Here is a 12,288-nt window from a genome sequence, read left to right as displayed (position 1 = left end):
TGAGACTGGTATTACACTTCATAGATTCTTTTCTACCGAAATTGGTTTGCAATTTTATGGAATTATTTTGGAACCAGATTTTTGTTTTACTTTTCTAATTTCTAATCTCCATTAATCTAAAATTAGTTCAAAATTCAGTTCATTGCAATTGAGGTTTCAAAAAAAGAATAAATATTACATTTAACGAAGTAACTTTAGCTAAATCAGGAGTATCAATGGTCATGTTCAGTCACAGAGGATCTAATAACGATCGGGGTGAGACAAGCGCTGAGAAAGGGAGGAAGTTCATAGACTACGCTACAAAACTTGGTACGGAATATCTTCTTATCCTATTCTTGTCTTAATTTTATCTAATAAGTCTTTATCACTGAATGACGGTATCAGTGAACATCATTTCATGAAAACACGCGATTTTTATAGTTCTTCAGAAAAAAATTTCAGACATTTAAAATACACATTTGATTTAAGAAGACACACTTTTTCAATTTTCACGTGCAAAAACACAAATTTAATTATCAAATACGTGGCCGTACAAAGTGTACCGGCATCGGGTGCTGGATATATAAGTTTATATTATGCTGAATATCAAATTCAATCCTAGTTCATGGTTGCGTTCTACAGATAAAATAAAGTGTAGGCTTTGTTCTTGGCCCACACAGCAAGTAGTGGTTCTCGAGGACTAGATCCTTTGTTGAGGCGATATTGAAAAATAAATTATCCGTTCCATAGTACTAGCTGTAGATATTGCACATCAATAACAATGACAGAAATTGATTAGGTTGAATAATGTAATGTAACTTTATTAATATAATTTGACTACAGATAATTTAATTTAAGAGATATCATGACTATTGGGAAAGAGGAAGAGGTTGTTCAACATCCTGACTAGATCGTGACGTTTCAATACTTTCATGCTATCAGTGCTCAGTTTTACATACGTAACTGATTAACTAATTAATTACCCGATTAGGTAATTAATGAAACATTGTCCAGGTTATGATAGAAGACTAGCGGAGATTGCCGTACAAAGGTTGGGAGGAGCCGCCAGCACTAATGACTTGTTGCGGACAGTTATCAACCTCTACAGGTAGATTACCCCTTCTCTCTGTTCAGGAGTGCCCATCGGGGTTTTACTTTTAAAACTGATTATGATGTATACAATAAATTAGATTTCGTCCATTAGAGACACTCCCTTTCGAGGGGCTTTCAATTAGATCAATCAAAATATTATATGTATTTGTAGAAAATTATCAGTGTTGAGTAGTGGCCGATCTGGGGTGGGGTGGGGTGATATGGTGACCATGGTTTTGTGTTTTTGTAGGCTTTCTTTCCTAGAAAAAGTACCCATAATATCTTTACATCACAGCGAAAAGAAGAAAATAAGCGGCAGCAGTGGGAGTAAGAATGGTACAGGAACAAAGCGGTACTGAGAAATAAAACAAACAACTAAACAGATCTCAGAATCCTGTCCTATCAAACACAACAGGGTGCTTACGAACATGCTAACATGCAAACATGTGATCAAGCGAACATGCGAACATGCTAACATGCTAACATGCTAACATGCTAACATGCTAACATGCTAACATGTTAACATGCTAACATGCTTACATACTAACATGCGATCATGGGAACATGATAAAATACTAGCTAATATGCTAATATGCTAATATGCTAATATGCTAATATGCTAATATGCTAATATGCTAATATGCTAATATGCTAATATGCTAATATGCTAATATGCTAATATGCTAATATGCTAATATGCTAATATGCTAATATGCTAATATGCTAATATGCTAATATGCTAATATGCTAATATGCTAATATGCTAATATGCTAATATGCTAATATGCTAATATGCTAATATGCTAATATGCTAATATGCTAATATGCTAATATGCTAATATGCTAATATGCTAATATGCTAATATGCTAATATGCTAATATGCTAATATGCTAATATGCTAATATGCTAATATGCTAATATGCTAATATGCTAATATGCTAATATGCTAATATGCTAATATGCTAATATGCTAATATGCTAATATGCTAATATGCTTAGGTCGATGAAGGTAACATAAAATTTGGAGGGAAATAAATAAATAAACCTGATGGACGAACTATGATATCCGTGGGGTTATATTAAAGTATCAAGTAAAACACCACGAATTTAGATTTATTTACTCGTTGTCAAATTTTAAAAATCTATTGCAAACTTTTGCGATGTTGCACATTTCAGAAAGTCATTCGCTGTTTATGAGAAAATGTTTGATCTGGTAGCCGAATCATAAACAAGAATCGAACACTTGCTTTTGAAATGAACTATTGAAATGATTTGATGAACTGATTTGGCTTCCAGATCAAGACATGAATAACTTTATGAATTCATTGTTACGCAAATGATTTGTATGCAGTGACCAATATCAACTAAGAGGCTTAAATATCTATCTGTATTCAGTATTGATCTCAAATTATTGTGCGGTATGCGTCAAACAGGCTCACTTTTGAGCTGATGCTAAAACATGTCGGAATTTCTTGAATGCTTCATAAAGGAGCACTTTTCATTGCTAAATCTTTCCAGCAGTCGACGAAGTGAGATTGTTAGCCTGGGAAACAAGCGTTTGTTCTTTATCCTTACATTTTCAGTGACCTATACAGATTCAGTGACTGAATCAAGGCAATAATTCTGTGTCAGAATTAGTGAGAAGCCATAATTACTTTTTTAAAGAGTTGGCTTTAAGCAATGAAATAAGCCAACTTGGCTTGTTTCATTGCACGGTTGTGTATTTTAGATTTTTTAAGCGGGTGACCAAAAGTAACTAACAAGATAATATGTAGGAGCGGTTTCAGTAATGATTTTTGATGTAACGGGATCAGATTTATAACATCTTGTATTTTATGTGATGATAACTTTGCGGAGTGTATGTGTGTGTGTAATTGATATAACTGTGATTTATATTTGGGGAAAAGCAAGAGTAATCTTTTATTTAATATTTTTATACATTGTCAATAAAATGTGGCGGTTTTTCTGTGTTCACCAAAAATTTTGATGAATGATAATATTATTCAATCATCGTAAATTCTTGTCCGCATAAAGTCTCTCCAATGCCCAGTCACCATACGGCCATCTTAAGGCCGACATGCGGCTTTCATATGGTTGATATTTATAATGGCCGTATACAGACCGCATGGTTATTGGTTACCGTATAGAGGCTGCATAGGTAGAGGATCTGTTGGGTGGTCGCTTATAAGCCATTTAGAGGCCGTATGGTGGGATTGTAGGACTGAATCCCTACCGGACGGAATCACTACCACCCAAATATCACTACTGGTAGTGATTTAGTCCGGTAGAGATTCAGTCCGAAAATATACCTCAATCCCTACCAGATGATCTTAGTTCACTAGTTCTAATATCATGACGTGATCTTTGACCAAATTTCTGCTTAGTAAATTATCACGAAAAATGTAAGGGATCACATCAAAGTGGTTAGGTCTAGATATTAGCGGTAGTGATTTAGTCCGGTAGTGATTCAGTCCGAAAGTATACCTCAATCCCTACCAATAGTGATTGGTAGTGATTCAGTCCGTTAGGGATTCAGTCATGTAGTGATTCGGTCCGTTCATTGTAGGACTGAATCCCTACCGGACGGAATCACTACCACCCAAATATCACTACTGGTAGTGATTTAGTCCGGTAGAGATTCAGTCCGAAAATATACCTCAATCCCTACCAGATGATCTTAGTTCACTAGTTCTAATATCATGACGTGATCTTTGACCAAATTTCTGCTTAGTCAATTATCACGAAAAATGTAAGGGATCACATCAAAGTGGTTAGGTCTAGATATTAGCGGTAGTGATTTAGTCCGGTAGTGATTCAGTCCGAAAGTATACCTCAATCCCTACCAATAGTGATTGGTAGTGATTCAGTCCGTTAGGGATTCAGTCATGTAGTGATTCGGTCCGTTCACCGTATGGTGGTATTATTGTGGCCGTATAGAGGCTGTATAGAGGCCGTATGGTGGTATTATTGTGGCCGTATAGAGGCTGTATAGAGGCCGTATGGTGGTCTTACTGTGGCCGTATAGAAACTGTATAGAGGATCTGTTTGGTGGTCGCTTTTAAGCCATTTAGAGGCCGTATGGTGGTATTATTGTGGCCGTATAGAGGCTGTATAGAGGCCGTATGGTGGTATTATTGTGGCCGTATAGAGGCTGTATAGAGGCCGTATGGTGGTCTTACTGTGGCCGTATATAGAAACTGTATAGAGGATCTGTTTGGTGGTCGCTTTTAAGCCATTTAGAGGCCGTATGGTGGTATAATTGTGGCCGTATAGAGGCTGTATAGAGGCCGTATGGTGGTCTTATTGTGGCCGTATAGACGCCGTATAGACGCAGTGGCGTAACGTTGCCTGTTGGCGCCCCCTGCCGCAAAGGCGCCCCCCTGTTGGCGCCCCCTCCCCTTTTGGTGCCCCTCCCTAAAATTGAACAAATTAGGTGATTTTAGAGGATACGCCGGTAAAATCTCTAAAAAAGTGTGTATCTAGAGCAAAACGCGCAGTTTTGCTAGTACTTTAGTTAAGTTTTCGAAATTGTCCCACATTCAAACGACGATTTGGCGCCCCCCTAAGACGGCGCCCCCCTGCACAGCGGGGTCAGCGGGGCCCTTCGTTACGCCACTGTATAGACGCCGTATGGTGGTCTTATTGTGGCCGTATAGACGTCGTATAGACGCCGTATGGTGGTCTTATTGTGGCCGTATAGAGGCCGTATAGAGGCTGTACAGAGGATGTATAGAGGCCGTATGATGGCAATACCTATCTGCCCATTATATCCTCATTCTACTGTCGAATAAAGAAACTGTTGTCTATTTTGACGGACTAAGGACTCTATTTTCCAGTAACACAATAATACTTATAGTTTATACTAACACTAACACTAACACTAACACTTATAAGTATAAATACTAAATTATAATATAATATTACCGAGTAATACTTATACTTATCTGCTGTCACAGACAAATATCTAAGTTACTGGGGTGTTAAAATTTCAACATTTGTAAGTGAAACACGGGAACACTAATCACTACTTCTCCATCTGAAAGGCTTGCTTCATTTGGAAAACACAACAGTGCTAAAATGCGCTCATACCTAGGAAGCTAGGACTACTATTTTACTATAAACAATTCGGGCACTCATCTTATTTATTATTGTAATCTCAGTCGTATGAAAGCTTATATTTCTACCACAATAATTCTCACTATATCCACACCTCCCTATAAAGGCTTAAAGTTTTTCAAGTTATTCTATCTGTTTGCTCTAAATAACATTCTCCGTTATAACGACCTTACAATCTCTCCATATTTAACAATTTAACAGATAGGTGGAGTGCATCGCTCCCCCACAACAAAGCACTCTTAAGTAACCTGTACCCCCAAACTTTATCAAATCCAATTCATGGAGGAGGAGGAGGAGGAGCGCACCGCCGCCCTATGTAAACGACAATTTGGCCGATCACACTACCTTGTTAAAATCACTTAAGACCTGTCCAGCGTCTTGTTCCTCTGCAAAGTTATTATGATGAGTTAGAGCGAAGGATTAGCGCCTGCTTTGCTTGCCCTGCTAACCCACGTGGGTGTTAGAACCCAGACTACTAATAAACGCTTATCAGGGCCGGGTTTGATATAACACCACTATAATTTGCGTTTTATTGACTATAATGCTCGCCACACTACAGGTGTGTGTGTGGGTAGGAAATATTCGTGCTTATTATTAAGCTGGGGTGCATAACAGGAACATGGTTATAACTCAATAAGGGGGAAAAGTTTTGTTGTAAACCATACAATGGGCCTTCATTAGGTGGGGTGAAAACAAGGGGCCTAATTGGGTAATTGATTTGTTGGTTCTATTCTTCTAACGGCTGGAGATGCTCCACGACCTCATTATAACAACTAACAAGCAAATAGTATTGTTACTCCGCAAAGTTATTATCAGGTATAACGTGGTTAGCCTCTGTTTATCAGGCTAGTGCAACCTTTGCTAATGGCTAATTGAATTGCACAACCAATGGGAGTGTAGACGACCATATCACATGTCCAGTGAGCCTCCAATCTGAGATGACGGTTGTGTTCATTGTCAGCCTAGCTGGAGTGTCTAGTTGCCCTGGTGACGTCACGTGTTGTCACGGTGACGTCACGTGACACGGCACCTGACTATTTAGATAGTAATCTTTAGTGACTTGTTGTTATAATGGTTAGAGGGGTTTTTGTGCCGGGGTCCGCTGCCCCATTGTTGGTTGGTCCAGTGTTTGGGCTGAAGTACTTCATCCTGAGTGAAGGGAACTACTTTTGTTCCTCCCCGTTAAATATACTTTGCTCCTTAATAAATTAACGAGACAGTCACTGAAATTTGCTGAACAACGGTTCAATTTTATAATTATTCTGAAAGCGCTTATGTCTGCTACTAAACGAATTCATTTTTCGCCCCCGTTGAATTCGTTTGTGGTGGATGTCTATAGTTAATGAGCTTTTCTTGCTTAAAAATGTTGCAAAAAGTTGACACATTATGGTGGCTAAATTCTTTTTGTTATAGCTTGATATCTTGCTTAAAAGGTGCACTAAAATGCAGCCGATCTTGATAATATCTTTTTGTTTGAAAGTAACAAAACAACAAAAGTTCCCAACCTCACATGCTCGTTACGATAACCATCAAGTGATCAACACGAGCACACTCCGCAAAGTTATTATTATACAAAACACAGAGTAATCTCCCCGACCACGTGACACATTACTCTCCGCCCACGTGCAGGCTCATCACCTGATCACGTGGTTACCGTGCAATTGCAGTACAGGGCAAAACAAACGATACTTATGTTTCCCACCACACGGTTAAGGTTGCATGTTGATAGTTGCTGGATTAACTACAATAACCGAGCATATTGCGTGAAGTGGTGGGAAAGTTAGATAACTACAGCCGGTTAAAACGGCCCTGAAATCTTTAAAACACTCATTTTTGAGATATCGATATTTAGTTTGTGCTTTCTGTCTGGTGTGAACTTCTGGTCACGCTGACGTACTCTACCATGGCGCCTACTGAATAGCTTTTAAAATGCCTATTTGCTGTGATGTTGATCATTTGAGGTCAACCATCAATCACATAAAATTCACTTTTGTTGCATCCATTGTTAATTGTGGGCATCGCACGTTTTATACATTGAAATTTCAACTCCAAACAACCAACATTTGGCCGGATAAATGGTTTATCGCATCGTCATTTATATAATTTCCCGACCTTTCCTTCTTTCAATTCGAAGAAAGATTAATTTATTTTTGTATTCCAGCAAGGATAAATTTCACAATGGGTGTAAAAGAGCTCGAGTCAAAAAGACGGATGTCTTCATTTCTCATTGCTGATCTGCTGGATAAATCAGTTACTGCAGGTAGGATTGATATTTTGTAAGCTTTTCTTCTATTAACTGACTGATCCTTTAGCGGTCGGTTACAAATTTACAATTTTCTGGGTCATTACAACGTGATTTTATGAAATATAAACAAATTCTCAATACTTGCGTATTTTAATGATGAAATAGTAAATTTCAATCCTGAATTTTGTTTAGTTTTGAAGATCCTACAGAAAATGTAATTAACTAATGGAGGATTTTAGCCTAAATTTTAAATTTTCTGCAGAATCGAGAAATATTCAACGACATGTAAAAGATAATTCTAAATTCTAAATTCTAAATTCTAAATTTCCGACTGTAATGCATAATACTGATAAAACTGCATATTTGGGTCAGTCGTGATACTTTTCATTGTCTTTAACGGTAAACAGTATCACGACTGACCCAAATTCCCCACATCTAATTTTCTTATCAAGTATTTATTCCGTTAATATCTTTACGTTTAAGGGGACAGTAAATTCTAGATCAGAGAAAATTATGGTAGAATGGTAGGTAGGTGCTGAAGTTAGGCATAAATTCATGCTGTACCAAAAGATATAATAATCAAATAACGCCCAGGTTTTACTTTTTAGCGATATATTGTACACGGCCTCTACTGGTTTAAACAGTTTAAAGTAAAAGCTTTAAAAATCTTTCACTGTTTATAACGAAGAGGTATCAGCATAAAAGTTTTCCAACATTTTTAGAGTGCGCGCCATAGTTTCTGAAGCCATTATCTGATCAAGCTACAAGTAAACGCATATTGCTGATAATTCTGATGTTTTGTTTTGCAAAATTAGTCCGAAATAATTCCCCAAAATTAAAATTTATTTCGCTTCTTGTGGTAACGAAATTGTATCACCGATAACTTTATAATCGATTATACTTTCGCTTTTTTTAAATGATATTGCCACTTACTTTGAGCTCTTTTTAGTTTTTTGGCAGCCCTTATTTATCATTTCTCTCCGAAAAATATTTAAAATCGAATTAACCATTTCAGAACGAAAACATAACTCAGACCACTACCTCCCCCCTCTGCCTTCTCAATTAAAACCCTTGAACCGCGGGGTAACATTTCCAAACCACGTGACGTCACCTGACCAGACTATGACGTCATCCGACAATATGATGACGTCACCAGAGAAGATGATGACGTCAGATACTGAAACACCTGGAGCCTCAAGATCTGATATCTTCCTTCCTCCTCTAAACACACACAACGCTACTGAGCTCTTGAAAGCTTTGTTAGGTAATTACTGCCGTTTTAAAGATTATTAATCAAGTTCAGTCAACAGTTTCCTAGACTTACTATTTTTTACATAAAAACTTTCCAGACAGAAAGATATTCTAGCCAATCAATTCTCTTGTTCAAGAACATTGTACAAGAGGTTATTTATGTAGGGTAAAATATCTCCTATAAAATTTAAAGGTGGTTAAACTATGCAGTAACTACGAACCAGATGCTGATACACTTGAGCACTTGATCACTGACAGTGAAATTATCTATCGTTGACAGTTTTTCTAAATTCGATCGTTTAAGTGCGATTTAATAAAAAGTGAGACAGCGAATAAGCCGATTAACATTTTCATGTCAAAAAGCTTTGATCAGTTCAGTAAAAACTTGCATAAGAGTGGATTAAATATTAATTTAAGTTGAGGAACCAAATTTATTATTTCGCGATTCTCTACATAACATTTTCTTCAGAAAAAGCCTCCTCCTCAACTCTTCTCAAGTCGTCCCTCGAGAGTATCAGTTTAAAGGACCTGTCCCTACCTCGGATCCCAGCCCAGTCTGATCTGGTGACGTCATCTCACGACTTCATGACGTCACGATCTTTGATGATGACGTCACCTCCTCGACAGGAGCTACTTCCAGCTCGCCCTGCTTTTCCCACCAGTGTCAACTACAGCCGCTCTTGTCATAGCTGTAAGTTATAATATTTTTATTTAAATCGGTTTTTGTCGGTTCAGTGTCAATTACAGCCGCTCTTGTCATAGCTGTAAGTTATAATATATTAATTTAAATCGGTTTTTTTGTCGGTTCAATCTTATTGGGATGCTTATATCGATCTATTTCTTTAAGTCTTTACAGCAGAGTAAATATTTGAACGAGTTATGAAGCCACGCAAGCATCCTATCAAGCAGCCCTGTCAATTGTCATTGATTGGGTGCTGTGTGGGAATATAAGAAACATGGGCGAGTCCAATCGCTGTCACGTTTATAAAAATAGTGGAGTTCCTCCCCACCGATGACTAACTTAGCATCGGGCATCCTGTAATGCTAAATCTGTAAATCCTGTAATGCACCTATCTAGCACATGCTAAAGCTCGTTTAATCACCCGCATATTTATCTTAGACATGTGTCATAAAGCTTAAAATCATTCAGCTTGTCTAATCAAATCAAGCTCCCCACCTACCTGTTAAATCACCATACACTAGCTCAAAGAATCTCCTAAAATCCATTAAAAGGGATTATGCCCACTTACCGAGCTGTTAAGATTAACAGGGCGGATTACCCCACATTAACCGTTAGTTAAACAGCCGGTCTGGTCCAACTAACACGTGACCCGCCCACGTGGTCATGTTAACACGACTGCTTGGTGCCTTCTTCTCGCTGGTAATCGTCGCTTAAAATTGTGAAAATGGTCGACCGTGCGCTCATCTCCGCATAATGCACTGCGTCTAATCTGCTAAATTCAATCAATTAACGTTTTAATAAGCAATTTGCTCGTTAGACACAGTAAGTGTCTAATGCTTGTCTTGCAGAGCTAATTTCCCTAACCCATTGACAAGTTGTCCACGTGATTGGAGAGCTGGCTGATGATTTGTCATGGTGATGGACACGTGATCGAGATATTTGCACGTGCACGGTTTAAGAGAAATCACGTGACGGGTTAACAGACGATTAAGAAATTCTGCAACAATCAATAGCATTTGGAAGTGCGTTTATGATGGAAGCTGCGCTCCTTACGATCCTCATCTTGGTGAAATTAGTAGTTGTTAGATTATTAACGAGAAATATAAAATGACAGGCGGTTTATGACAGAATTATTGGTTATGTCATTTGTTAAATCAGCAAGCACATGTGGAGTTTCCAATATAATATTAATAATCGGTTTATTCACAAATTCATTCGACTTATTAATTAGCGAGAAAATAAGGGAGTCATTCGAATAATGTAGTAAAATAATTACAAAATTAATATTGTTAGTAAGGAAGTCATTCTGGAATTTAGATTAAAGAATCGAAAGCGTAGAACTGAAACTTTGACACTCCAAACCAGCTGGAACATATACCTTTAATTAAAGCTATCGTGTAATAATTATAAAGTAATAAGTTATGTGAACTCAACTCATGAAACAACAAAAATCATTAATTATTTTGACTGTCAGGTAAAAATTTAACCTAATAATAAACTTTTCTATAAATCATACTGATTTCCCAATTTTCAGATCACCGCACATCACCCTCTTCGTTCCCCATCACCGTCAGACCTCTCCGAAGAAGAAAAGCTCGCACAGTATTCAGCGATGATCAGCTGACTGGGCTTGAAGACAAGTTCAGAGCTCAAAAATATCTCAGTGTGCCAGAAAGGGTGGAGTTGGCAGTTAATCTCGACCTCAGTGAGACTCAGGTAATTAGATGATAAGTTAATTAATTAATCGGCTGATTAATTGAACAAATTATTTATTTATTCCTTCATTTGTCGCAAGATAAACTTTAAAAATCGAATGTGATGACAATTATGATTCAAAATTTGTTTTGTGAAACAACAAAAACGTGTCCATGATCCATTGAAATTTAACAACAACCACAAAACTCATGTTCTTTTGATTCAGGTAAAAACATGGTTCCAAAACCGAAGAATGAAGTGGAAGAAAGGACAGCAGACAGAAGTTCGGGACAGTCCAGGAAACGACCTCGCCCAAGAACAGAGCGCTGCGCGGTACGACATTTTGCAAGACCAAAACGCCGCACGCTACGAAAACGTGTCAGATATGTCAACGATAGGTTCCCGGGATTCTCGTGGAGTAAGGGGTTTATCGAGCGTGCTGAATTCGTTTTCCTCCAATTATTTGGTAGGGTGAATCCTTGGTGAATTCTATTGTGAGCTGAAACGCGATCGAACAATGAAACAAAATGCATGTTAAAATTTGCTATAAAAATGTTATGGATGTCAGAAATTTAAAACTGCTGACTTCTTCATGCTTACACATATAAATGGTCAAAGAGACAAATAAGACGGATCATGAATATTTATTTAAATTGTTGTACAATATTTTGAACATAAGAATAATGACCATTATATAATGTATATATATATATAACTTGATTTTATTTGTAACATAAGATATCAATTATACCAAATATTTGATTCTAAACGGACACCTTATCATAGACTGTAGACGATAGCGGACACTTTATAAATAGTATTACTATTAGTAACTGACAACGCTATCAATGAAAATATTGAACCGGATCGAGTAGTAGAAGCTCTTATGGGCATTTTCTGCTCGATACCGTAGGGACTCCAGAGTCCAGATACACATTTCTAGACGTATTTTTGACCGTTGAATCGATTAAAAGTAGTTTTGAAATGATAAGTCTGAGTTTTCCCGGGTAAAATCGCAAAAAAAATGTTGGGCCAAAAACCATGTTTTTTGAACTTTTAAGCAAGTTAATTTTGTTGGTGTATCAGCAAAATTTGCATGAAGATAGCTGAAACACAGCCGCACATGATGGCATTAAAATTAAGCTATTATTCTAGGATTTCCCCGGGTAAAAATCCAAAAAGTTGGTTGAAATTTGCCGATTTTTGCTTAAATTTTGAATAATTTTC

The 12,288-nt window shown here is 37.4% G+C and overlaps 1 protein-coding gene and 1 long non-coding RNA gene across 2 annotated transcripts; both read left to right on the top strand.

The window, feature by feature from the left end:
- Positions 1-211: 211 nt before the first annotated feature.
- Positions 212-1,534, top strand: LOC134821771 (uncharacterized). The gene is made up of 3 exons (XR_010161048.1): positions 212-309; positions 994-1,087; positions 1,367-1,534. It is a non-coding gene; the product is annotated as an uncharacterized LOC134821771 (long non-coding RNA).
- Positions 1,535-7,392: 5,858 nt separating this feature from the next.
- Positions 7,393-11,731, top strand: LOC134821957 (homeobox protein Hox-B4-like). The gene is made up of 5 exons (XM_063832789.1): positions 7,393-7,448; positions 8,449-8,697; positions 9,154-9,375; positions 10,901-11,082; positions 11,288-11,731. The coding sequence occupies exons 1-5, from the start codon at positions 7,400-7,402 to the stop codon at positions 11,534-11,536; spliced, it is 951 nt and encodes a 316-aa protein (XP_063688859.1). The 5' UTR covers positions 7,393-7,399; the 3' UTR covers positions 11,537-11,731.
- The last annotated feature ends 557 nt before the right edge of the window (positions 11,732-12,288 follow it).

Source organism: Bolinopsis microptera, chromosome 10 (genome assembly GCF_026151205.1).
Source record: "Bolinopsis microptera isolate Bmic1 chromosome 10, MBARI_Bmic_1.0, whole genome shotgun sequence".
NCBI lineage: Eukaryota > Metazoa > Ctenophora > Tentaculata > Lobata > Bolinopsidae > Bolinopsis > Bolinopsis microptera.
Note: the sequence above shows the minus strand (reverse complement) of the source record. Positions and strands in the feature narration are given on the sequence as shown.

Bases quoted from the DNA above. Each gene is read 5' to 3' on its own strand.
- LOC134821957 (XM_063832789.1), top strand. From the start codon at position 7,400: ATGTCTTCATTTCTCATTGCTGATCTGCTGGATAAATCAGTTACTGCA. The intron at 7,449-8,448 runs GTAGGATTGATA...TAACCATTTCAG, and splicing joins GGATAAATCAGTTACTGCAG to AACGAAAACATAACTCAGAC. The intron at 9,376-10,900 runs GTAAGTTATAAT...CCCAATTTTCAG, and splicing joins CAGCCGCTCTTGTCATAGCT to ATCACCGCACATCACCCTCT.